At 39.6% G+C, this 25,210-nt stretch overlaps 1 protein-coding gene across 2 annotated transcripts in view; it reads left to right on the top strand.

Annotated features, from left to right (window-relative positions):
• The first annotated feature begins 1,251 nt into the window (after window positions 1–1,251).
• The window catches only part of ppp3r1a (protein phosphatase 3, regulatory subunit B, alpha a), a 30,565-nt gene continuing 6,606 nt past the window's right edge, over window positions 1,252–25,210 (top strand). Inside the window, exons 1-2 of one of the 2 annotated variants that reach the window (XM_086258921.1) lie at window positions 1,252–1,517; window positions 15,241–15,280. In XM_086258921.1, the coding sequence (XP_086115047.1) occupies window positions 1,515–1,517; window positions 15,241–15,280 (43 nt within the window). In that variant the 5' untranslated portion in view covers window positions 1,252–1,514. Of the gene's footprint in view, window positions 1,518–15,240; window positions 15,281–25,072; window positions 25,193–25,210 lie in introns of those variants that run through there. The other variant, XM_086258920.1, reaches the window with a different exon arrangement.

Genomic DNA, 25,210 nt, shown 5'->3' with positions numbered 1-25,210 from the left:
TTTGCGTGGCACACTCATTCTGTGCTATGTTTAAGATTAGGAATAAAACTTTGTTATGCAGCAATAAGCTTATGTTGCTGGTGGGGAGCGGGGGGGCTTTGCTTAATGGACGGAGCATTTCTTCTCCAATCTTCTCTTTTCACTTTCAGTGTGTTTTTCCCACTGTCACTAAGTGCTTCGTCATAGAAGTTTGTGTTATTATTGGTGTTTCTTTCTAAAACTGTAGGGTCTTTACCTTACAATATAATAGACCTTGAGGTGAATGTTGTCGTGAATTGGCGCTGTATACATTTTTAAAAAATGGAATGGAATTAGGAACAAACAAAGAATCCATGCACATCCTCCGAAAAAAGTATAGTACAGAAGAAAATGGCTGACACAAAGGAAACCATACTGCAGAATCACATTATGTGCATACTCGCACAAAACATATTGCTGTTGTTTGGGTCATGTTTATAGGTGATTTATTAAGGCGTTTGGGGATAAATACAAGGATAAGACAATCTAGAAACAAGCACATTGTCAAAAAGAAGAATTTTGCATAAACAACATGAAATCATAGACCCATTCTGTCTTGTATAAGTGGTTCAGACTATTGGTGGTGTAAATGTGAGGGGGTATTTTCTTGGGATACCTTGGGCTCCGTAGGACCACTAAGCCTTATTTAAACACCACACTCTACCTGAGTATTACTGCTGACCATGTCCATCCCTTTATGACTACAGTGTACCCATCTTTTGACATCTTGCTGCTTCCAGCATGATAATGTACCATGTCACAAAGGTAAAATCACCTCAGACTATTTTTTTTAATGTGAAATTAAGTTTGGTATGCTTATCTGGTCTTCACACTCACCAGCTCTCAATCCAGTATTGCACATTTGGCAAGTGGTGAAACAGCAGGTGCATATCAAGGAGATTCAGTAGGTGAATCTGCAGCAACTGTGTGAAGCTACCGTGTCAATATGGAACACAATCGCCGAGGAATAATTCAAGCACTTTAGGGCATTATAGCAAAAATGAACTCCATGTAAAACTTGGATATACTGAGGTTCAGGAGACGAAGGCTAGATTGGCCACTTCTTGTAGTACAGTCATAAAGCCAGTTGGGGGAGCACGTGCACAAACTTGTACTCGAAGCAGGAATACAAATAAATAAATAAATCGATAGACCCAGCAGTTCCCGGATGTACAGTACTGCTGCACCTCCCCCCCTTCGACTCTTCTCTCCTCCCCTCCGCCACCGCCTGCTTGTCAAACCGAACCTCCTCCTCCGCTTACTGTCCCCTCCCAGCGGGTCTCCCTCCCTTCAGCCACTGCAGTGAAAGCCTCGGTGAAGGAGAGAGAAACGGTTAAGAGATCCTGAACCTGGGTGTAAAGCCAGGACGAGAGCCGAGAGCACCTACAGCGTATTTTTCTTGTATTTCTCGCCACAGCTCGGCGGCCTGCTGACTTCTGCTGTTGTAACCTCCTTTTCCGTTCACATCGCTTGGATTTCATCATCCGACCTGCAAGATGGTAAGCAGCAACGACTCTTATTTTCAACCTCCGCCGACTGGTGAACACACCAGTGGACAGGCCTGTGCTTTAATGTGTCGAATATAGCTCAGTTTTGACAGGTTCTCGCTCGTAGCGAGCGTTCCGCTTTGAGTGAACGGTCGAAAAAACGTAGAGCTGTGGCGAGAAGGAAACGCTTTTCTCACCCACTTTTGGCTCCCTGTCGCGCTCTCTGTGCAATACCCCAGGGCTGACAGTAGCCTGCAGCTTGTGGCCCAGATATTTCTTATCCCTTCTCGACATAGCCTACACTCTTATTAGCAACTAGGCCTGTGCAAATGAGTTTTCGAAACAAAAATACACGCTTATTAAGCCTAGGCTGGCGACTATTTGTGGCACATTTCACACAGCAGACAGGAAAATGTAACGGCTGCTTATGTTAGGTCTTTGCTCCTACTATATCGCACTGCATTCAAATATATAACATCCATCTCGGTGTGTTTTCTAGATAGCATGGCGCTGTGTTGATGGTTGCAACATTGTTTCGTCTGAGCCACTAAACTGTGATAAGTGCAATAATCGGCCGAGGCTACATTTGTATCATTTCTACCTGTGGTTGTAGAGGAGGCTTCCATAGTAGGCCACAGGCTTGTTCCTGCAACACACACTTCATACGATTGTTTGGTGTACGTGTGTGCCTATACATCGAGGGATATATATATATATATATATATATATATATATATATATATATATATATATATATATATATATATGACTTGCTTCTAAAAACTGTAACCCAAATGCTTTTTACAGTAGGGTTGTTAAACATGTGGCCCGAGGACCAAAAGCAGCCAACTAGAGGGTCCAATTCCACCCACCGGATAGCTTTGCAAAGACATTAATTACTCTCTTTATTTCAATAAAATGCACTGCAGTTCTTGGTCTGGCGACGTGATGCCAGCATTACTACACAGGAGAAATCATGTATGCAAAATAGTGGAAGTATTTTTAGATATAGCCAAATTTTTACAATTGTAAATGCAAAAAAATGCTATTTTTTTTTGTCTATTTACAAAAACTGGACATGTAAGAGTTTTGTGCCTATTTTAGATCCACTGTGATCTGTGAATTGTAATGTACATGTAATGACGGTTGGGCCTGCCAAATATAGTAAAATGGATGTGTTGAAATTCATTTGTTTTTACGTATTTATCTTAATTACACCTTCATTTTACAATTGATGGTTCATCGAATGTGAAAAAATGAACATTTGAAGAAGCTGCTTGTAGTTCTTTGCACTTATAAAAGAGAGGAGACATTTAAAGGGGTGTTTTTCATACAGGCTATTATGCAATAGTTTTACTAGTCTGGCCCACTTGAGATCAGATTGGGCCCATGAAAAAAAGTGAGTATGACACCTCTGCTTTACAGAGCAATTATAAACTTAAGAATGATTAAATTAATTCCTATTTTAATAAGAGAAGTAGTTAATTAGTAGTAGTAGTAGTACATAAGTAAATAAATTGTGTAAGCATAGGCTGATATAGGGAAAGAGGAGGCTAAGGGGGATGAAGGTGGGTCCTTCGATGGCTTTGAAAAATCCAGATTGGGGACAATAACTGAAAATGCTTCGTCGTCTTCAGGTTGAGGTAAGTACCAGGAATAAAGAGCAGTGATTGGTCATTAAATAGGCTGACCTTTGCATATTCAAGGCTAAGCCCCATATATAACCTCTAACCCAAATGTTGTCCCAAAAGCCTCATGTACACTACAGAATGACTGCAGACCGTATTTATTGACAGTTCACCCATGATATAAAATAAGCAGTATCAACCACATCAACACTAGCTATTGGTCTTATTTATAATCTGTCTAGGGAGGGAGAATTTCCTGTTTTCTTGTTGCCTGGAAAAGGAAAAATTAAAATATTAATTCTTAATTGGGTTATACTAACAACATGCTAACATGTTAGTTCATGCTAACACTTATGACATCTAAAAAGTAAACGGTTATTAGAAACAGTGTTAACATTTTCTTTATCTTTTTCTTCTATAAAATGTTAACCAAAGTCAGATAGTTTGTCATGACTTGGCTATTATTAGACCTTTTTTCCCCCCCTTCTTTAATCTGTGTTATGCATATTGACTTAGAAAATTCAATCTTGGGAAGGCTATTGTGTAAGTACATTCCCATTTGCCACTGCATTGCTACTTGACGTAGTATGTACTCACCAGGTGCATATTCTTCCTGATAATCAAGATTAGAGAAGCAAAACCTCACTTCTGTATATTCTAGCTGATGTAAAATCACCAATTCTACAATCTCTTTTCACTAAGGCGGTATGAGGGTTGGTCCGGAGCCAGTGCTTAATCTCGAAGCAATTTGTCACATAATGACAGCAGGATCTCGCCATTAGAACTTTGTCAAGGCGGTATCAACACTTTTGCAGCTTTACAACTGAGAACTACTCGTGTCAAACACTAGAGGTGGGATTATTGTGACCAAGTAAAACTTTGTGACCATGTTGATGCCAGTGTCTAATGTAATTTAAAAAAGAGGGAAAAAAGCAGAGATTTGGTATGACTGTGAATTCAGAGCGGTGTATAAGCCAATGAAGTCATTCCTGCTCTCATTTTGTCTGCAATTTTCATGTTGTCATGTTGAGACTCTGCATTTATACACATCATTGTAAACAGCAGTCGCTGTTTATAGATTGCATTTGCATGCAGAAGCTTTGGTTTGAATATGACCGTGTTGCACATGTTTAGTTTAATTAAGCATGCATTTATAATAATCCTGACTGTATGACCGCAACAGTGTTTTTTAAAAAAAAAAAAGAAGATTGTAAACACCTGGTGTATATCATGCCCATGGATATTTGTAAAATGTTTATTCAGCAAAATTTTTTATTTTGTGTTTTTTATTTGTAGTGCTGCGGTCTAGGTAACAAACCACAAAAACAACATTGTGCGTATGTAGACATCTCATTCACTGGTTTTGCTGCTCGTTCTTCTTCTCATTGAAAACACAAGAGGTGTGATTGCGGTGGTTTGAGTCCCTTGCTTGCAAGTACATAAAAGGAACTGTTGTCCAGTCTGTTGGTAGAGTTATTGCTGTTTCTTTTTTTATTGTAAAGAAATAAATGAAATTTCCTGATCTGACACTTCACCAGCCCGGGCCTAGGAACATGTTTGCATTATTGCAAAGAGGATATTTGGAAACTGGGTTATTAGAAGTGAGTGTTACTCATACAATTGCTAAACAACTCTAAGGGGCCTACATCATCCCTGACTTTAATTCTGCATAAATTAGCGCAGAAAATTTGCATCTGTAAATAGAAAGGAATTCATAAATCACACACAAAAACCAGCTATTAAGAGCAGCATCTCATTACTTGGGGGCAGCAGTAACTGGGGGGTTCTTTACTTTGTCAGAGGAAACATTTTTTCCTGTGTATGCTTACCTTGTTAGATTTGCCCTGCAGCAATCTCAACTATCAGACCGTGGATTGTCAGGACATGCACGTCCTGCAGGCACTGTGGCAACCTATGGCTTGTCAGATGTATTCTTCTCAGCCGCAAGGAGAGGTTGGGGGCAGGGACGCGCAGTTGCTTAAGCATGTAGTGGAATGATCTGATGCTAAGGGGACCATATGCTGCCTAGCAATCAAGCGCCACCCACATAAGGATTGAGCTGTAGCTAATGTAAAAGAGATAAAAGCCACAGTGAACCACCAACAGAAGTGATGATCAACACTACGTGATCCACACAGCACTTCCAACCAGCCCACTCAATCTGGATTTATTCTCCTCACTGGCCATTGCATCTCTGCAGAATCCATGGCTTGCACTGGAGCCAGCAGTCACCAGCATAAGCTAAACTAGTCAGTTTCTTCAATAAACACCTATTTGTTTGGAAATCTATGTGCACAGTGAAAAGAAAAGTTTATTATCATTCAGAACATACCTCTATAACCATTGGTAGGAACTTGATGCTCAGTGGATTTGTGGTACTAGAAACAGTTCAATAGAGCTTAAAGGTCAGATTTTTTTTTTTTGTTGACTTACAGAGGGTGGTCAGTATGATAACTTTACTCTTGGCAAGAATCTATAGCTGATTGATGGCTTTGGGGATGATTTTTAAATCACATTTACCTCATCAGCATTCAAGGCATCAAAAGTACTACATTTAATTAACCTCTAAAAGCATATTTTGCACACTGTCAGTGGTAATAATGGAACCAACAGTATGGGGCTTCATTAACTAATAGCTACTGTCTTCAGCATTTTATCTGCCCTGAAACAATTTACCTGCAGTGGTCCATAGGTTTAGCACAACTGTATGCACTATGGCTTTGAACCCAAGAGTGTGGCATTTTGTCTGTACATGGGGCGTGATGAGCAAATGGAAAAAAACTGATAACTCTCACGATTATATGGTAGCAACTTTTCCGTTATCTGGTAGGTATTATACTTTTGCGTGATGTGATGTTCTTCACTAATTGCAGAGCTAGCCTTAATCATGCCATGCTTTGTCATCTATTTGACACCTTGATTTACAAAAATAAATATAAATAAGAAAGAAAGATGTTTTTCAGTATTTGGCAAATACAGTGTAGTTTTATCTCCACTGTGTTAATTCATAAGAAGATTTAGGCATTGTTAGTTTACATAGAATTATGAGGCTTTCAAAACCCTCAGAAGACAGGCCCAAACCAAGGATAGAAATGGCTGAGAGGATTAGCCCTGCTGGAGTTCCTTCAGGCTGCTGAGATTGTGGTAATTATTTTCATATTTGCACTTGACTCCTAAATCTTGTACAGATCCTCACCACATTTGCAGACAGGCACACGCATCCATGGAGAAACACACACACACATTCTCATAAAAGCAAGGATAGATGCAAACACGGCAACCAAGACAATATTGCAAAACACGATTACAAAGGTGAGAGATGATGGAGATGAGCAGAAGAATAATTGAGTGCCTCTTCAAACAGACAAATGGATTCAAACTAGCAATGGTTTATTTTAATTCTGGTCTATGTAACTGAGCCTCTTTTTTTGTTTCTTTGTTTTTTGGGTGTTTTTCTTTTCTTCTTAAGAGATCATTCTCAGTCAGTTGGTTATTAGCCTGGATTTTGCCTGCTGTACAAAGTTAGGCTAAAAAAATAAGGGTTAGAAGTCTATTTAAAAAGCAGTCTGAAAGCACAGCTCAGCTCAGCTCTGCTCTCTGCTGTGAGACTTGGTAATGTTTATCACAAAGCTCGGCTATATGGTAAGCTTCATACTTACAGACACATTTGTGCGGAGGAGGGGAGTCTTGTGATCCCTGAACTAACCAAATAAGCAGAGCAGAAAGAAAATGCGCAACAAATAAACTGACAGCTCTGCACACACACAACACACTTTTTCCACCTCAAGATTAATGGATCAGTAACTTAAATTGTGTGGAAACGTAATTCAGACACACCAAACCATACACACACAGATGCCTTTACATGGAATGCTGTTTTAATTGATTCCCTGTGTCCACATCCACACAGTGCACATAGCAGTTCTTTGCTTTTGAGCGTTCTGGTTTTGTGAACAGTAATTTTGCTTCTCACAAGTTCCCATAGATCTTAAAGACAACATCAGTTGCATATTTTTATCTAGCCAACATCCCCACTCCTAACGTACTGAGACCTTTAAGCTCCATAACAAAGAGAAGGTGTTAGAGAACAGTCGCGGGTGGGGACCATTGTAACGTTGCATGAACTGGACCTCTATTGTTTTTCTTGTAGGGCGGCAATCATGGTATACTACTTCTTACACTGAAACTTTGTTAGTTAATTCAATTCAATTTTATTTATATAGCGCCAAATCACAACAAAAGTCGCCTCAAGGCGCTTCATAGATACAGAGAAAAACTCAACAATCATATGACCCCCTATGAGCAAGCACTTTGGCGACAGTGGGAAGGAAAAACTCCCTTTTAACAGGAAGAAACCTCCGGCAGAACCAGGCTCAGGGAGGGGCGGCCATCTGCTCCGACCAGTTGGGGTGAGAGAAGGAAGACAGGATAAAAGACATGCTGTGGAAGAGAGACAGAGGTTAATAACAGATATGATTCAATGCAGAGAGGTCTATTAATACATAGTTAATCACCCATGTCTGCATACGCTTTAGTGGCTATGTCTTGGTGACATAACTTCTTACTCATTGGTGTTGCTAAACTTAACCTTTACCCTAACCATAACTGCAGGTGTGTTAATTTAAAGAAAAAAAGGGGTTTCCTTTAAGTACTGGGCAAACGGATTGCCTCATACACATGTAGCCTGCAAGCTAACGATAATTAAAGGGAAATAAATGGGCACTAGGTAGAGTGTCAGTCCAGATTTCATCCTTAGCCACGAAGGTCTAATACATAAATACTCAAAGCAGAGAATTAAAGCCAAATCAGGGATCTTTAATACTTGAAAGCATTCATTTTCAGGGCAGCCTTTGTGTTGACTTGAAATGTGATAATAGCTGCTGTGATTTCAGACTCACATTGGTGGCCAAGCCAAAGACTCAAAGCAATTCTGATTACATTATCTGCTGAAAGTGTCATCAGCAGGGAGAGGGTGCAGTTTACCCTAAGGAATCGTAAGAAGCCAGAGAAAGAAGCTCACATATATTGTCTTGTATTCAGTAGGATTTTCAGATTTTTTTTCTTGCATTTGGAGTTACTTTAACGAGCAATAACTGATTATTAATGCATACTATTGACTGTCTTTCGCTTGTACTGTTTCAGTGTTATGCATTATGAATGTATAACTAAGAGTGATAATGTTTTCATCTAAATTAAAAACAACCTAGGCAAGAAGTATCGATTGGTCCAGTTTGTCTCTTAGTCTAACGTTTGTGGTGTTATGCACAATATCTCATGCACCACCGTTAGGATTCAGCGAGTGATGTGTGCCTCTGCTTTGTTCCTGCATTTTCTACGCTATGCTAATTTGCCTAGAGCACACACTGCAGTGTTGATTAATTTTTAGGATTTATGCAAGTCATCGCTTCATTCCAGCATGTTCTACATTGGGCTCGCTGCACTCAGGGCACCTCAGTGCAAGTGTGTACGTGAGTGTTACAACTCTGATTTAATCACAGTAGAAAAATGTGAAAGTTTTTCGTATCAATGATATCATTTTGTTTTATTGTTATTTATGTAAAACGAGGAACTGATTTCTTGTCAGAAGTATTATTTTTCAATCATTTGAGCAGGGAAGTGAATGACTAGTGTCACAGCCTCATGCTGCTGCTGTCCTTTTGACAGAAGGTTTGAAATCCCAACCCTCACAAAGGCTTATTGCAGATGGTTCTATGTGGAAATCTGCATACAGTTTTAGTTTTGTGACTGTCTTATTGTGGCCCACCCTCACCTTCTGTTTTCAAGGCTCAATTTCATAGATTTTTGGGGGGCAGCATCGGTCCATTTTTTGCTTTTAAATTTCTTGGCTGGCTTTTATTGCACTTTAAGTTACAAATTGTCATCAGCTCCATTAACATTATCTTCACCTGTTTCTCCTCTGCTCTGTGCACACACACAAAAAATTCATCCTTTATTTAGCAATGAAAAAAAAATATTTTTAGATCTTATATCTATAGAGGGAGGGCGGCCAATAGTAAATAAAACATTGGAACCTCTGCTGTACTGTTCACCTGTTTATGACTTCATATGACTAAGTTTTCTGCCTTTTAGAGTAAATTAGAAATGCAGTTTCTCGCTCACTATGCACCTTCTTATTGTTTCAATTTGTTATGAGAATATATTCTCACATCTTGCCAAAGCCTGAAAAGAGTCCTCCAAGTCTTTAGGCCCATGTATTGAATTCGTCACTCACTGATGTTATTACTGGGCCCTGTGGGTCTGTAATTGGCCAGATTCTTGTGCCGGTCATTTCTTTGCGACTCAACCGGCCGTGATGCCAAGCTCTTCATTATACAGAATGTGTTTTGTGCGCTGAGGCCTAATTGATTCTGAATGAATCATGCATTATAAATGAGCCAACACTAGTCTTTCTCTTGTGCCTGTGTTCTGGTCTGTGTATGTAAGATGCTTTTTCATTTCACGTATCACCCTCCCCTTTTCTGATTTTTTTTTTTTTTTTTTTTTATATTCATCCATCTGGTATCCATCATGAGTATTTATGGCTGAACAAGAGCTGCCAAAGTGGTTTATTACAGAAGACATGACAAGAGTTACTCCTGACCCCAGGAGGTAGGCCTTAGTAAGTAAACCTGTAATCCTCAAAACCAAATCTTCTTTGCAGTAAGTCTATTTACCTCCAGAGACCCTATAGCTAACACTGAACTGAGAGTGGCTGTTAGGGATGTAGTTAGAAGTATGCTCCTCAAACATTTGCACACCATTTTGTTGAGGTAGTTATTACAAAGTCTGCTTTTTTCATTATTTGTTTTGTTTTAGAGAGGCTTCCTAAATGTCAAAAATGACATAAAAATGTTATCTGTTAATCCGTTTTGGTCCATTTGGCTCTAAAAGATTTACAAGATTTAAAAGCCATGAACAAAAAAGTGACCTGTTCTGTTTAACCTGGATCATCTTTAGTTTTGTCATAGCTGTTTGTTAAGTCTCATGGCAGGTAGAGGAAGCACTGAGAACCTGTCCTTGAACTCGAAGACATTTGCTCAAGGCCTTCAGTTTCAAATGCTGTTGAAATTTTTAAGCAAGTCATCACATTTCTGTAAAGCTATGCTATTCTGTAGCTGAGTGAGCGCTATATAGGGGAGCAAACAAAAGGACTTTTCCCTACAGGATCAATAAAGTATCACATTGTCACTATTACAGAGCCACACAGGCAATGGGACACCCAACCTCAGTAATGGTGGAGTCATGCGCTACGCATTGGAATTCAATCCCTTAAACTGGCAGCACCCAGCCATTGCCAACTTGTTCCAGAGAGAAAAACCATGTCAACCTCTAATCATAACTGACTCCACTCTGATAGGGTGTCAAATGCTAAGGCGTTCTCCTGGCTAATCCTGTGTCACCTCTTTCTCCTCACTGCTCTTAAAATACCTCAACTTCTGTGAGGTAAGTCTGCTGTTACACAGCAGCACAACAACAACCTGGTGTATGACATAACTGGCTCTAGTTTGTGTGTTGTTGTTTTTTTCCTCTCTAATCAATATGAATAATGTGAGTAAATTATGAGTAGTGCTAATAATATGAGTACTACTTTAATATTTGTCCTGGCAACCAATTGTGAGATCTAATATACATTCATGCTTCAGCATAGTTAAAGCTCTGTTTTGCTGTCAGATGTAAAAATAATGCCTATGTATCCTCAAGATCAAAAACGGTAGGATTCTTTTCGGCAGTTCATTTACATTACATTTACCAGTGTCAGTGTCTTGTGCTGAATCACTGACAGTTACCACACAGTGCGCCGTAGTTAGATTTCTGTCTGAGATTATTGGAAAACATCCTTGCGTCATTGAAACAGGCGATGATAACATCACAAGATCAAGGCAACTGCAGTTTTTAGAGCCAGGTGCCACAGTTCTCTACTGACTGCAAGGTCCCGAGGCACGATAGATGTTGCCCAGTTCCTGCCTGATGGTAAGATAGTAAATGGACTTTTTTTAAAAAGAAAAATTCACCCAATCACACATACATTCATACAACTGCTTTTTTTTCTGTACCTAAGATCAAATTCAGACATTACAATTTTCTGAAATAGGAATTAAAAAGAATCTACTGTATTTTATTTTAATCTTTTTTAATCAAATTTATTTTAATCTAATATGTTGAATATGAAATGGTTCTAATGGTCACCTTATACAGCGTTGATACACTAGTTGTGGGTTAATACTACCACCTTAGTGCCCATACAGGCCAGCCTCCCCACACTCACAGTGTTGTCTTTTTATTGTTAAGTCATAATATAGCCTAGTTCTGTTCATCTTTTAACACTTAGAAATTTCCGCCCTCTGTGCTGTGGCAGTACTTTTGTCCTGGCTATCAGAATGGCATTGAATATTGAATTGTTTCAGATATTATTAGATTTTTTTTATGTAGTGATCTAGTTTGCATTTGAATAGACTACCCATAATAAAAATTCATAATTTCAACTGTTTGAGACCGCATTTGCATTTATATTGTTGGCAATCTTATTAAGTTGGGATCAGATCTCACAGGAAAGAAGTGTTTCTTTGACTTCCTGTAGAAACAAAAAGCTGATGGAAACAGTCCGACTTTACTGCAGCTCTTTGTCTCCACCCCCTGTTGGTGCCACCTGCTCTCATCCACTTTACAGGCGAGGTGGGGTCTGCCTGGAAAGTGTCCCTACTGCTCTTTTTTTGTCAGACTTTAGTGGAAAGGACATGGACCACCACTCACTGAATTATTTTTATTTATTTTTTTACTGCTATTCATGGAATTTGAAAGATTCTGACTGAGTGGTACCATCAGAAAAGAAAGATCACATAGCGTTGTAGGTCGAGTTTGGCCTTCTTTGATGGAACTGTAGGACATTTGTGGCAACGTGGGCCGTGTAGCTGTCAGCTGCATGTTCCCAACTGATTAACCTTACCTCTCTGCTTCAGAGACTCCTCATTTGTTCTCTCTGCCAGAAATCATATTTGGGCTGAGTCGACACTTCACTGTTGGATAAGATGGGATGCGCATGTGGCTGCAGCCAATGCCACACACTGCCATGCAGAAGAGCCAGGGACTGCGGGATTTTCTGGATGGCATTGTTCTTTTGAATATTTAATGCACTGCGTGATTCATGACTTTGTTTTTGTTTTTTGTTTTTTAATAATTTTTTGGGGCTTCAGTTAAACATTACAAATTCAGTGCTAAGTCGTGTTTTTGCTATAATGTAGAATAGTAAAGATTGCAATTTGTGTACAAAAAACTTTACATGGCCTTTGGTGTACTGTTTGAAATGCCTTTCTTTGCATTATCTGGTAAGCAAAATCTTAAACAACAGTTAAAGATCACGGGTATCACGAGAGTGTGTCTCAACTTGTTAACGCAGGCTTTCTTGGCCAAATCTATTTTCATTATTCTCTGGTAATAAATGTTCATTTTTTTTTCTTTTCAGCTGTAATGCAAAACATGTAGAAGATATTTATTCATTTTCTGTATCATCCATAAGTTCCTTTGGTACAGTGACACACAAAGTTTGCATTGAAGACATTTGTATATAGCGATGTGATCTTAGGTAGCTTTATTGCACCCCTTCATTTGGTTTTATATATTTGAACCACATTTGAAGAAGTTCAAATATATAAAGCCTGTTCCCTCTGCTGAGGATCTGTCTCACTAAAATAATTGTGCTGCTAATGACCAGGTGAAGCGGAGCTCTTCTTTGTGACACTGAAAACACTGAAAACTCTGACTTTAGGCTCTAAACTATTTCACCCCCTTCATATGAACCCCCATAACACTTCTGTGTGACAATGGATGCCCCTCAGTCTTAGTGCTTTTGGATCTATCATCGGCATTTGACATGGTTGACCATAATATCTTATTAGCGAGACTTGAGCACACTGTAGGCATCAAGGGCGCTGCCCTGGATTGGTTTAAATCCTATCTCTCCAATCGGCTCTCTACGGTACATCTGGCTACATCCTCTTCCTCGGCTGTACCTGTTTGCTGTGGTGTCCCCCAGGGATCTGTGCTGGGCCCTACCCTTTTCTCATTATACTTGCTTCCTTTAAGTGCCATCTTTGAGAAATACCATATTGCTTATCACTATTATGCAGATGATATCCAGCTCTATTTTGAGCTAAACGACGATCTTGCTCTGTCTCTGAATAGCCTCCGAGAATGCATGTCTGAGGCCAAGAAGTGGTTGTTGTCGAATTCTCTTATCCTTAATGAGAAGAAAACCGAGATTATGATTTTTGGTAGTAATGCCCTTCGTGCCAAACTCCGGGATGCCTTTGGTTTTCTTAGTTGTTCTCTCTCTGATACTGTCAGGAATCTGGGTGTCTTATTTGACAGCTCCTTTTCACTTGACAAACAAGTGTCTGCTGTTGTCAGATCTAGTTTTTACCAGCTTCGTCTTATCTCTAAGGCTAGGCGCTATATCCCGCATAAAGATCTCGAAAAGCTCATCCACGCCTTTGTAACGTCGAGGCTAGACTATTGTAATTCACTTTATTGTGGTCTCCACTCTTCCCTTTTACAGAGATTACAGACAGTTCAGAATGCTGCAGCTCGCATTCTAACCAAAACCAGCAAGTTTGCCCACATTACTCCTGTCCTTGCCGATCTGCACTGGTTGCCTGTCAAATATCGTATTCAATTTAAAATTTTGTTGTTTACTTTTAAAATTACTAACAACACTGCACCCAGCTACCTTAAGGACCTTTTAAACCCTTATGCTCCTGCTAGGGCTTTAAGGTCATCGTCACAGTTACTGCTGGCTCAGCCCAGATCTCGACTTAAGACTAGAGGTGATCGATCGTTTGCTCTTGTTGCACCTGTGCTGTGGAACAATCTCCCGATTGGCATCCGGGCATCTGATTCTATTCATTCTTTTAAATCACAGCTTAAAACATATCTTTTTAAACTTGCCTTCTCCACCTTTTAATTGCTGGTTTGTTTGTTTGTTTGTTTGGTTGCTGTGACCTATTGACCTCTTGTATTAATTCCCTCCTATCTTTCTATTGGTGTCTTTTATTATGGTGGTACAGCTTTTATCTTGCTATTACCCATGTGCTGTAGTCATTCTTATTGGTAGCTTTTATCTATGAACATAACTCGTTATTTTTTATTTTTGTATCCGTTATCAATGTTTGAACCTTTTATTGTTTTATGTAAAGCACTTTGGTATGCCCAAGGCTTTTAAATGTGCTCTATAAATAAAGATTGTTGTTGTTGTTGTTGACTCTGGGTCTAATAGCACTGACTATAATTTACTAAATTAACTTCATGTTTTAAACAGCTGAGGAATGTTATGTTTATGGACTAATGTACAACGAGAAGGGATTTTGCCAGTGCCGTGGCCTCCTGCTGCTCTTCAAAAAAAGACTGTAAGCTTAAGCAAATTTTGAGTTGACTTCACTTTTCAAATATAGAGGCTACAGGACATCGTTTACAGTGTCTATGGTTACAATCCATTACTTTGAATTTAACAATAAAGCCATTCATTTTCAGTCTTGATTCTGGATCTTGGCAAGATGAGCTGGCAAGATCGGTTACGCTTCCATCTCTTTTTTTCTTTTTCTTTTTTCTGGAATTCCTGGAATTCTTTGTGTTAGATTAAATACACAAATCAAATATAAACGCATAATAATGTCCTGTTGGCCGCACTATTACTGTCACTGATAAAATGTGGTATGAAAATGAATCCTGTACCTAACAAAAATCACGTGGCCTTATTGTGTGTTGTCTTTCCTCGTAGGTGACATTGTTTGTTTGATCAACAAGGAAGCAGTCTGTTTTGTAGAAAAGTATTTGTACATGTCTGTGCTGCGCTAACTTTTAATTAGTACACATATGCTGAAGAGTTTTCATACTCTTATTAATAAATAAAAAAAGAAGAAGTTCAGAATTAGACTGTGCAGATTGACTGGATCCTATTGGCCATCTCAGAAACTGCTGCAGTCTGGGGTCTTTAAATACATTTAACTGATATGAGTGAACTTGTTACTGTTATTGCACATAATTTAAAATATTTGTGCTTTTGTGATATTTTATTACAACCTAAACTGAACGTTCTGCCTTTCTTCTTTCTTTAGGGAAATGAAGCCAGTTACCCCCTGGAGATGTGCTCACACTGTAAGTAGCTTAAATCTTTGCTTGATCTAATTGTACAAAACTTAGTTTACTAAAAAAACGTAAAAAGAAAATACTTATTTTGATACGTTTTCTGGGCTTTTTGACATGACTAGTAAATAACCAATATTTTGATGACTCTCCAGTAAGGAGACAGTGTTCATTTGGTGTAAAGGGTAAAAATCAGTACTACAAATTGGGTTTAACATCCAGTTTACAGAATTTGAATGTCCTCTGATAAAATGCCATTCATTGAATGTCTGGTGTTTCTGCTGATCTGACTTCCTCTGGGTTCCTTTGGGTTAAAAATCTTTATAATTAAAAATCTCTTACAGTATTATTTTAACTACATCATATCTTAGCTGCTTTTTATGATTTATCATGCATAAGTGCTGAAATGGTGAAGACATTGTCTTGAAATCAGTCTCTTATGCTCTTTTTACATCTACAAGATGTCTGCCTGGTAGACAGACATATTCAGGTTTATGAGCTCAAGAGGAGGAGGAGAGCTGAAGATATGACTCACATTTCTTCTTTGCTGGCCTCCTTCACCTTCCCTACCTGATGATGCACATCCACACAAGCTCATACTGCTTTGTGTTGTTGAAAAGTCCTCAGAGATGCAGATTTCTCACCAGCTCTCTTTGGTGCAAACTGCACATTTTTACACCTGCTAAAAGGGTGCGCTGCTGGATGTGTTTAATGAGTGCTGAGACTGTGACAGGTCCCTCGTAGTTTAGGGGTACTGCTGTTTAGATTGACCTTCAGACAAGAACAATCATTTTTGCATCAGGATTACCGAGGCTGTTGTGAGTTTTGGTGTCACAGTGTAAAAAAAGTCTTGTATGAGGCAGAATTGGATTAAAATAAACTTCTTCTCCACAACTATTATTGTATGTTATAATCTTGATCAAACCAGGTGAAGCAGAGATGGGATGGAGAGATATAGGAAGGGCAGGAATTTTAGTAGTAGTAGTTTTTCTGCAGGTTTTTTCATATTCAAGGAACATGCACAGGGATTTTATTAATTTGCAAGTATTGCAGCTGGGGATGACTTTGCAAAAACAGACGATTTGCTTGCTTTATGTTTAAGTTGCAAATTATGAGTTAATTTGTTTTAAAGTTAATTTGCTATTTTATTATAATTATATTTGCATAGCATGCTTACCATGACAAACATACGCATAAAAATATTCAAAATGACATTTTGAATATTTTTTATATTTTTAATGCCACAGTGCGTGTGGACTGTGGCTTTTCCATACTTAGACTGTCCTACTGTAACATTGTGGGGAACGGGACCTTGGCCTGCCGGGCCTTCCAGCCATTCCTTCCCCAGGATTATACCACCATAATGAGGGAGATGAATTTTGGCTGATGCATGACCCTGTAATGAACCCATAAAGGAACTCTGTATTCAGTCCAGGATATTAACAGCTTCCCTGTCCTTGTCTTTGTCTCTCTTTAGCTACATTTTTCCTGGTCACCACTGTCTAATTGTCTTTCACCTTCTCTTTAAATGTTATCAATCCTATTTGCTGTTTGTTTTTAAATGCGTTACTTAGGCATCAAATACAAACACTGACAAGAAATGCCAAATTGAGAATGCAATACCCGGATGTGTTTCTCCTATTGCTCCGATGGCTCCATTTGTGTCATGGTTACACAGACATGAGCCAAAATTAAACTTGGGTGACCTCCCACATTTAAGGCCTGTTCTAGATCTGACCATATGCATACATCAGTGATATAGCAATGATTGAGTACAGCTAGCTAGCTACTGCTTGTTTCAGCCAAAAACATTTTAGGTGGGACGTGTATATAAGTGCTTCCTAGATCACCAAAATCTGTGTGACCAACTGTCAGTTCAAAGTAATTAGTAATGACAAAACTGTTTTATATGTGTACAGATACACATAATATGCAGACATGTGGGAATTTAGGAAAGAGAATGATGATTTCCTCCTATATATTAGGCATTGTTTTTTTTTATTATTATTATTATTATGTTAGAATATATTTGCTTCTGTTATTATTGTAAAATTTGCTATCCAACTTATTTCTTAGTTCAGGATCCTTCTATTTTTCCTTTTTATTTGTTATTTTATTTTTTCCTCTCTCGGTCCTTCACTCGCTGTCTTCTCTCTGTCTCACCCTGCACTGACAGAGCAGCTGTTCAGCTCATCAAGTGCTTGGACAGGCAGGCACTTGACTGGCTGCTAAGAAATTAGCTCTGGCCCTCTGGTCAGAGAAATTCATCCTGCTGCACCTTTACTGCCCCACCGTGAGACTGATGCCCGCCTACTCGCACCTGCCATCAGACACTTTCTAACTCTGTTTGTGTGGAACATCAACATGAATTTTTCTCCATGTGTCGCACTGATAAGATGGATTATGAAATCGGGTCACGTTCCATGCACAATCCCACTCGCCCCTCCCTGGCCACATTGATCAAAACTCGCCCTGCAACATGAGAAGCAGGGCTAGTCGAACAAAAATGCACCTCTTGTATTTGAAGGCTTGTGTTAACTGAGTTTTTTGTTGAAATGCCACATGAAGAAAGTACAGCAACATTAATAGGGACTCTGGCTGACCTAAAGGGCTCGAGTCAAGTGAACAGTAGATGTCAGTAATTATGGGAATAATTGTGCCATCTAGCATGTGGCTTTGACTTGCTGCTATTCATTTAGCCTACTTTGCAGACATTACTGAGATATTTGTGTGTTGCATTTCAGCCTGACATGATTTTTGTCTCTATTTTCTGTGCTGGAGGATGAATTTCTGAAAGGCCTGTAGCCTCTTTTCAATGCAGTGTCTCACCACTGCTGGCTTAAGCGAGCTTAGATCAGGCAGAATTTAATGGCCTACTTGTAACAGTGTGCAGTGTGTAATTAGACAAACCACACGGACACACACCTCCTCACACATCCTTTTGCAGTACACTCTGCTAAAGTATATGCACGCGCCCACTCTGTTCCGCCACTCTGTTCACCCCACACACACACACACATAACCATGAAACCCCCCTCAACGCTTCATGCTCTCAGAGAAACGCAGCAGCGAGTTTGAAACCATTGCAGGTCTGTCTGCAGCCGCCAAAAATAAATGGCGGGCGACTTGCTGGAGTTCCTTGTTGCTAGGGGTTTCCCTGAGGGTGGGAGCCTGAGCCTCTGTCGGTGGGGGGTAGTGGGGTGAGTTGGGGGTTTTCTCATGACAGAACGGCTATAAATAAACACCATCAATGCTTTGCCCTGTCCTCGTCCTCAGTTTGGTTCATGCAGGCAAGCTGTACATTGTTGGTGCAGCCAGATAAATCAGCCTATTGCACAGAGTGCTGCAGCTCTCAGCTGTATAGCCTTCTCACACCTGCTGTCTAAATGAGATAAGACTAACGCAGTGTGAGAGAAACACTGTATTTTTTTTTGTGTGTGCTTTTTTTTTTTTTTATTTAGTGCAAAAATTGGACTAAATTTTTAAAATTTTGACAGATAAACCAGAAGTCTTGCCTACTGCCTACTCCATCACACTGCTTTAAACTGGCTGCTGTGCTCAAATTTTAGTCTAAACGCAACCTGAGTTGAATTACATTTAGCTGACCACATGGGTGTTGACATAGGAGTGAGTAACTGTGCATATCAGCTAACTTTCTCAGAGCCAACATTTTGCATGTAAATCAAAGGTTTAGCACATATGTAATAAATGGTTGCTATTTATGTAATAAATGCAATGTTATGTATCTAATTAGAGAAACTGAAACAATGTCAGTGAGAGCTCCCTAACTGGGAATTCTGCGGTATTAAAATACAGTACACGTGTGCACAGAGATTGAGAGGGAGGTAAACAAATGTGAAGAGTAACAGTTGGCAGCACTTCTGCAACATGGAGGGAGCTAATACATTTTCAAACAGGGAGGAAAATCCTGTGTTTGAATTTTGACAGTCTGTCCTAAGAAACAGCTTGTGACATCCTGCATGTGGCTTTAACTTCAACCTTACAACTGATCACATCACCCACCAAAATGCTGCCAGGCTGTATACGTCATGCAACACCGCTCAATCAAAAATGACAGAGAGGGTTTTTCATCCATATGGCCCCTCCCTGTTTAAAAGGCAGGATAGCAGATATGAAATATGGTCTTGATCAAGAGAATTTGTTACTGCGTCTGTAGTATTGGGCATGCAATGCAGGAGGATCGTCAGAATTCAAGCGGAATTTTTGTTTTTTTCGCCTTCCCCACCCAATGTTACCTTCCCATGAGTTTAAAACTCCCAATCTCTAGATTGGTCTGCAGTCCTGTTATCCCTTCAGCAGTAATCTTGTCTTTCAATATGTTCTCTGGATTTTACACCCTCGTTGGCTCACAACAGCCCCTTATTGGGGGACAGTGTGATATTTCATCCAGTGTCGAGTGTTATTATTGAGCTGTGCATGCGACCTTTTCATATTTGCGAACCCTCACACCTCACCTTGTGTGCCTTGACAGCTGTATATGGCAGAATGTGCACTGTGATCCTCACTAACATGTCAACTGAATTTTCACTCTGCATCCCTCCCCTGCCCCGTTTGCCTCGTTTCAGGTTAGCTGCGTTAATGGAGTCACATGTCTCCATTAATGTGCAGGGTGAGCCGTTTTTAGGGCCGAGCATGCTTAAGAGGACACACTCATTAGTGATATTTTGGGAACATTGTGATTTTTATAATTAAACAAAAATGGGGTGGAGAAGCCAGTCGCACTTAGCAGATTTCCATTTCACACAGCTGTGCCGCTGTCTGACTGCTATCTTGTTACAGTTAGGTAGAGCATTTAGTTTGTGATCAGACCAACCTTTTGTGCAGCTACTCTGATAGACAGTTTCATATAAAAAGTACCCTTTGTTGCTTTAGATTTATTCTTTTATCGGCTGAATTTGCATTTTCAGATGACTCGTGATATGCGCGCTGTGAATTTAACAATGTTTGACACGCACAAATACACACATACCTCAAGAATGCCACTAACCGTACAGGAGGCCATGGAGGACGAGCTGTGTGCTGTAGACCAGAAGGAGGACCATTTGGCCGACCTTAGCAGATTTATTTATTTTTTGTTAAGTAATGCTTATGTATGTTAGCCTCCTGTGTGCCCTCAAAGGCTGATGACATCTACATATGCATGTGTTTTCATGCATACACCTCCCGAACAATTATTTAAATATTCGTGTGTGTGTGTGTGTCTGTTTGTGTGTCTGTGTGTGGGCTACTTTAGGGGGCTAACGGGTTCCAGTTGCCTAGTAACACAGTTAAGGGTGCATACAGCGTTTATGGAAGTAAGTGTGTGTGTGTTGTGTGCTGTGTGGTGGAGTATATGAGATTATCATAATCATCTCACAGTTACATTGGGTCTCCCTCAGAGATGCTCATTAGCAAAGCAGTGTGAGGATCCTCTGTGACTATGGAGACCTCAGAAAAGCATTTTTCTTTACATAGGAAAACATTTTTGATAATATTTCAGTTAAACTTCCTTTACATGAAAATGCATCCAACAGTATATTATTCTGCTCGAAATAAATGTAAAGGTAAGCACAGACGTGTCATTTTCAAACCATCCCTATCAATTTCTGTAAAGTGTAAAAATGCCAGAGTGAAATCATCTTGTTGTCAAAGGTGTGCTGTATATGAACTAATGTATAAAGTAATCTACTAGACACTGTCATCATAGCAAACATGTAGCTCCACTACACCTTAATCCACAGCAGATGTACGTGTTTGAATGCGAGTTTGCAACATCACCCACCTTGTTGTGTTTCTCTGCTGCCAAAGACAGGCTTTAACATGCAGGTCTGATGTTGGGCTTAGATGCATGACTCTTTCTTTTCCCTATACAACCAAAGGTCGCGAAGAAGGCAAGTGAATAGCAAAAGTGAAGGTTGAAGGTTTTATCACACGCTTTAATAGCCAGTCGCTCAACAGCATCCTGTTTTGTGTGAAATCGAGTAAGATGTGCCAACCCATTCAGGAAATGTATGGTGTATTATCTTATCTCAATCGTTTATTCTGCAACATTACTTCTCACTTTTCTCGTTGATGGTAATTACAGGTGTTGTTGCAATTTAAAAAAAATAAATAAATAAAATCCAAGAACATTTCATCTTATCATGGTGGCTCTCACACCTAGGACGCTTTCCCATCCAGTGTGGTCATTTCAGGCTGGATGTGACCACTGCCAGTCACAGTTTGTTCCAGCCTTTTTGGGAATCAGTTGTTGTTGCTGTCGTACGCAAACTATGCCTCATTTGCAGCTAGATTTGGTACACATCATTGTGCCACATTTTAAGGTTTTTAGCTTCTGTAATGGAGAGAGGCTGTTTGTAAAGCTCAGAAATTCAACTTTCTTCACTGCGCTCACTTTTAATCATACTAGAATGAGTTTGTGTAAGAACATGAGATAAGAATAGTTAAATTGACGAACCTTGTTTGTTTGTTCATCAGCTGCTAAACCTCCAGCTCCCATATGATTTCAGGAATCTACCACTTGACCATAGCAGATGGACCCATATGTTGGATAAGTCAAACCAATATGTTTTTACATTTTTAATTTTGGCTCTGTAGGTTCCCCTCTGTGTGTGAATCTAGCAGACATGGGGCTTGTTGGTGTGACACTGGAAAAGGAAGGCCGATGTCCTTGCTTCCATGAATAATACATGGACCTACTCACTCGGCAGGTCCTGACAGCAACAAGGGATCTGGATCCAGTGTTAAGGTGTTCCCTGCTTAGTGGCTGCGCCAAAGTTTATGTGTTGTAAATGTCACAGTACTTTTTCATCAGAACTGCATCCAGCTTATCCTACTAACCTGACTTTGTAGCACAAAACGGAACTTAAACAGAGACAGGGAGTTACTTTGAGGTTACGGTTTTGTGAACGGTTTTTCCTTGTGTCCTTACAAAGCTGAGTATGGAATTCTGAGGCAAGTAATTATTATTCTTTTTATTGAGGTCCTCCTTTTGCCTTCAGAACTGCCTTAAATGGCATAGATTCAACTGCATCACACAGTTGCTGCAAAGTTTTAGTTCTTCTTTGCACATGACTAACGACCGGAGGCGCCTTTCAGTGTGACACCAGCCTTTGGAACAGTGTGCCACTACAAATACAACTAGTTGATTTTGTGGACCCTTTTAAAAAGCAGATTGTTTAACAAGATTTCTGTTAAGAATAGGAATGGGAATCGAGAACCGGTTCTCTACAAGAGCCAATTCCCAGTAGTTCAATTTCTTGGAATTGTTAGTTTGAGTGCCTAACGATCCTTTTTATTGGTTCCACCTCCACTTGCACTGTAGTCAGCTGATTTCTGTTTGTGTGCCAAAGGAGGAAAATAGTGGCAGAGTCTGCAGCGTGGATATGGCCATTATGTTTATTTTTATTGCACAAAAGGATGAGAGAGTGGTGTGCAAACTTCATCCAGGATGGAAACGGCTGCATTATGTACACATAACTTTGGCTCTTTGCACGCAGAGAGCATGCTAACACTGAGCTAGATAAGACCCCAGTATGATGTTAAAGCTGAGTGAATTCTGACCCCAGCCCAGCAGCCAGACCCTGAACTTCAAGAGATGACAAACTAATGAGCAGTCAGGCTGCAGCCTGCACCTGTAAACATACCTGTTCTTTTATCGTAGAGAAAATAAAGCATTTGTAGTGTTGTTTTTGTGCGATGATTTTTTTTTTTTTTTTAAATTGATGTGTTTAAATTTTCATGCAGATTCAACACTCCCTACTTCACCCATCATTAAACTCTAAAATTGACAGTCTGATATTTGGTGACAAGTGCTCTGTATTTTTAAAGTTACTGATGAACTAATAGAGAGGGCTGCCCGGAGTTATTCTTTGCTATTGGTTTTGATCTAATTTGGAGAACGTGGAGTGTTCAAGATCTATTGGATGTGTGTCAGAAGTATCTATACTAAGATTTAACACCCTAAAAAAAGACCTGTCCGGCTGTGTGACAGATTATCTCAAACATGGCTTTGATTTACCGTACTAACACAATATGGTGCCTATCTGTAGCATTGATACCCCTTCACGGGCTAAATGGTTATGAGCTAAGATGGTGTCATCTGCTGGGCACAGGAAACAGGAGGCCGCTGATAAGGAAGTGTTTTGTGTCGCAGGACAGCCGTGTGCTCGCCTCTGATAACTCGTGCCTGGTAGACACAGACACCCTGTGGTCTTTATCAGCTTGTGAATGTGTTCTTGTGTGTAGATTTGTCATATCGGGAACATATAAGTGAAGTGAACCGCTGAATGTGTTCTTGTGTGTAGATTTGTCATATCGGGAACATATAAGTGAAGTGAACCGCTGACCTCTCATTAGAAATAAATCTGGGTTTTCAGATGTCGTGGATATTTGATGCAGACTAACGTCTTGATTTGTTAAACAGGGGAAAATCAGAGTGGCTTTGACATCATTAATTTAAATGTACACATACTTACACAGCACATGGATAGTTTATTAACAGTGTAATAGTAAAGATGCTGAAAGCTGTAATGAGATTGCTCACGATTAATTGGCACAACTGACTAATTAATTGATCTGCTTATTGTTCCAGCTTTGTAGTACACCATATGGCAAGCATATTGCACTGTGCTTTGGAGACGGCCTTTATTTGGAGACATTCTAAGTGCTTTGAATGGATTTGTACATATTTTTAGTCTCCTGGGAAATTTGACATGCGATTTTATATTTTATTTCCAAGGACCAATGAACCAGAGTTCTGTAGTTGAGTCATTTACAATATACAATGTTGTTACTGTTCTCTCAGTGCCCTTTGAATTTTATTGGCTTGAAGGTGCTATAAAAATTCAATTTGTGATCATGTGACTGTCATGTGCTTTATTATTAGAAAGAACACAGAATCACTAACGGTCAATAGAGGAGCATTAAATCAAAACTTATTGGCTCACGGTGTTGGTCTAGATGAATTTTTTCATTTATCATGATGATGAGATACACATGCTGCAGGGACCCATAAAGAATATTTATAAAGTGGATTTCAACAGTGTATTGTTTTTCTTCACGTAAAGCTTTGCTTGCAACCAGCAGTGGCTGCTGCTGTGGTCATGTCCTTTCCAACTTTCTCAATCTGTCTTTCTCTCACTCCTTTATTCCTCCCCTACTCCTCCACCACACTCGCACTCTGATTAGTCATCGAGCTGATGTAGCACAGCGTGTTCGAGCTCTGAAACCCAAAACACAACCCACACCCGTCTCTCTCTTTGCATCGTATAATAGAAAGCGGAACAATAGGATAACATCCTGTAAGAATCCAGACATTCACATGTGCATTTAGAGCTTCGTAGCCAAAATATGAGATGTGTATGTTCCCTACATTGCGTCAGTTTGAATGCAGGTTCTTACTCTTCTGATGACAGTTGTATCTTTAGTGGTTATTACATTTCACTAACTGTGCTCACATCAAGAATTACAAGAAATTCCAACTGTAACTCCTTACAGTTACCACCACAAAGCTTGTTCTTCCTAAGTCGATCTTATCTTTGCCATTTAACTAAACTGGATGGCCTTGTGGAGGAAATTAAACCTGATCGTGACTAGAATAAGTTCATAACCTTTGTCACACCTCTTGATTGTGACTCTTCCTTCTGTTAGCTGTTTGTGAAGTTTAATAGACACCCTGTGCCATTTAGCACTCATATTAAAGTGGGTAAAGTAGTAGTAGTTTGTGGTTGGCCAGTATGATCACCTGACTCTCTGTGAATGAGCTTATATAGTAATTAACAACTGGATTTGTGATTGCTTGTGGATTACTACTACCATTGCTCAGTATACTGGCCGGGGAGTGGAGACTATTTCTCATGGCAAGGGAAGAAAAGATCCACCAGACCCCTTATGATAAAAAAGCACAAGTAGACAACAAAGGCTGTAAGTTATATTTATGTA

This window comes from Aulonocara sp. 'chitande type north' Nkhata Bay, linkage group LG13 (genome assembly GCF_057382095.1).
Source record: "Aulonocara sp. 'chitande type north' Nkhata Bay isolate Kocher_YH1m ecotype deep benthic linkage group LG13, A_spYH_male_GT1.1, whole genome shotgun sequence".
NCBI classification, from domain to species: domain Eukaryota; kingdom Metazoa; phylum Chordata; class Actinopteri; order Cichliformes; family Cichlidae; genus Aulonocara; species Aulonocara sp. 'chitande type north' Nkhata Bay.
Note: the sequence above shows the minus strand (reverse complement) of the source record. Positions and strands in the feature narration are given on the sequence as shown.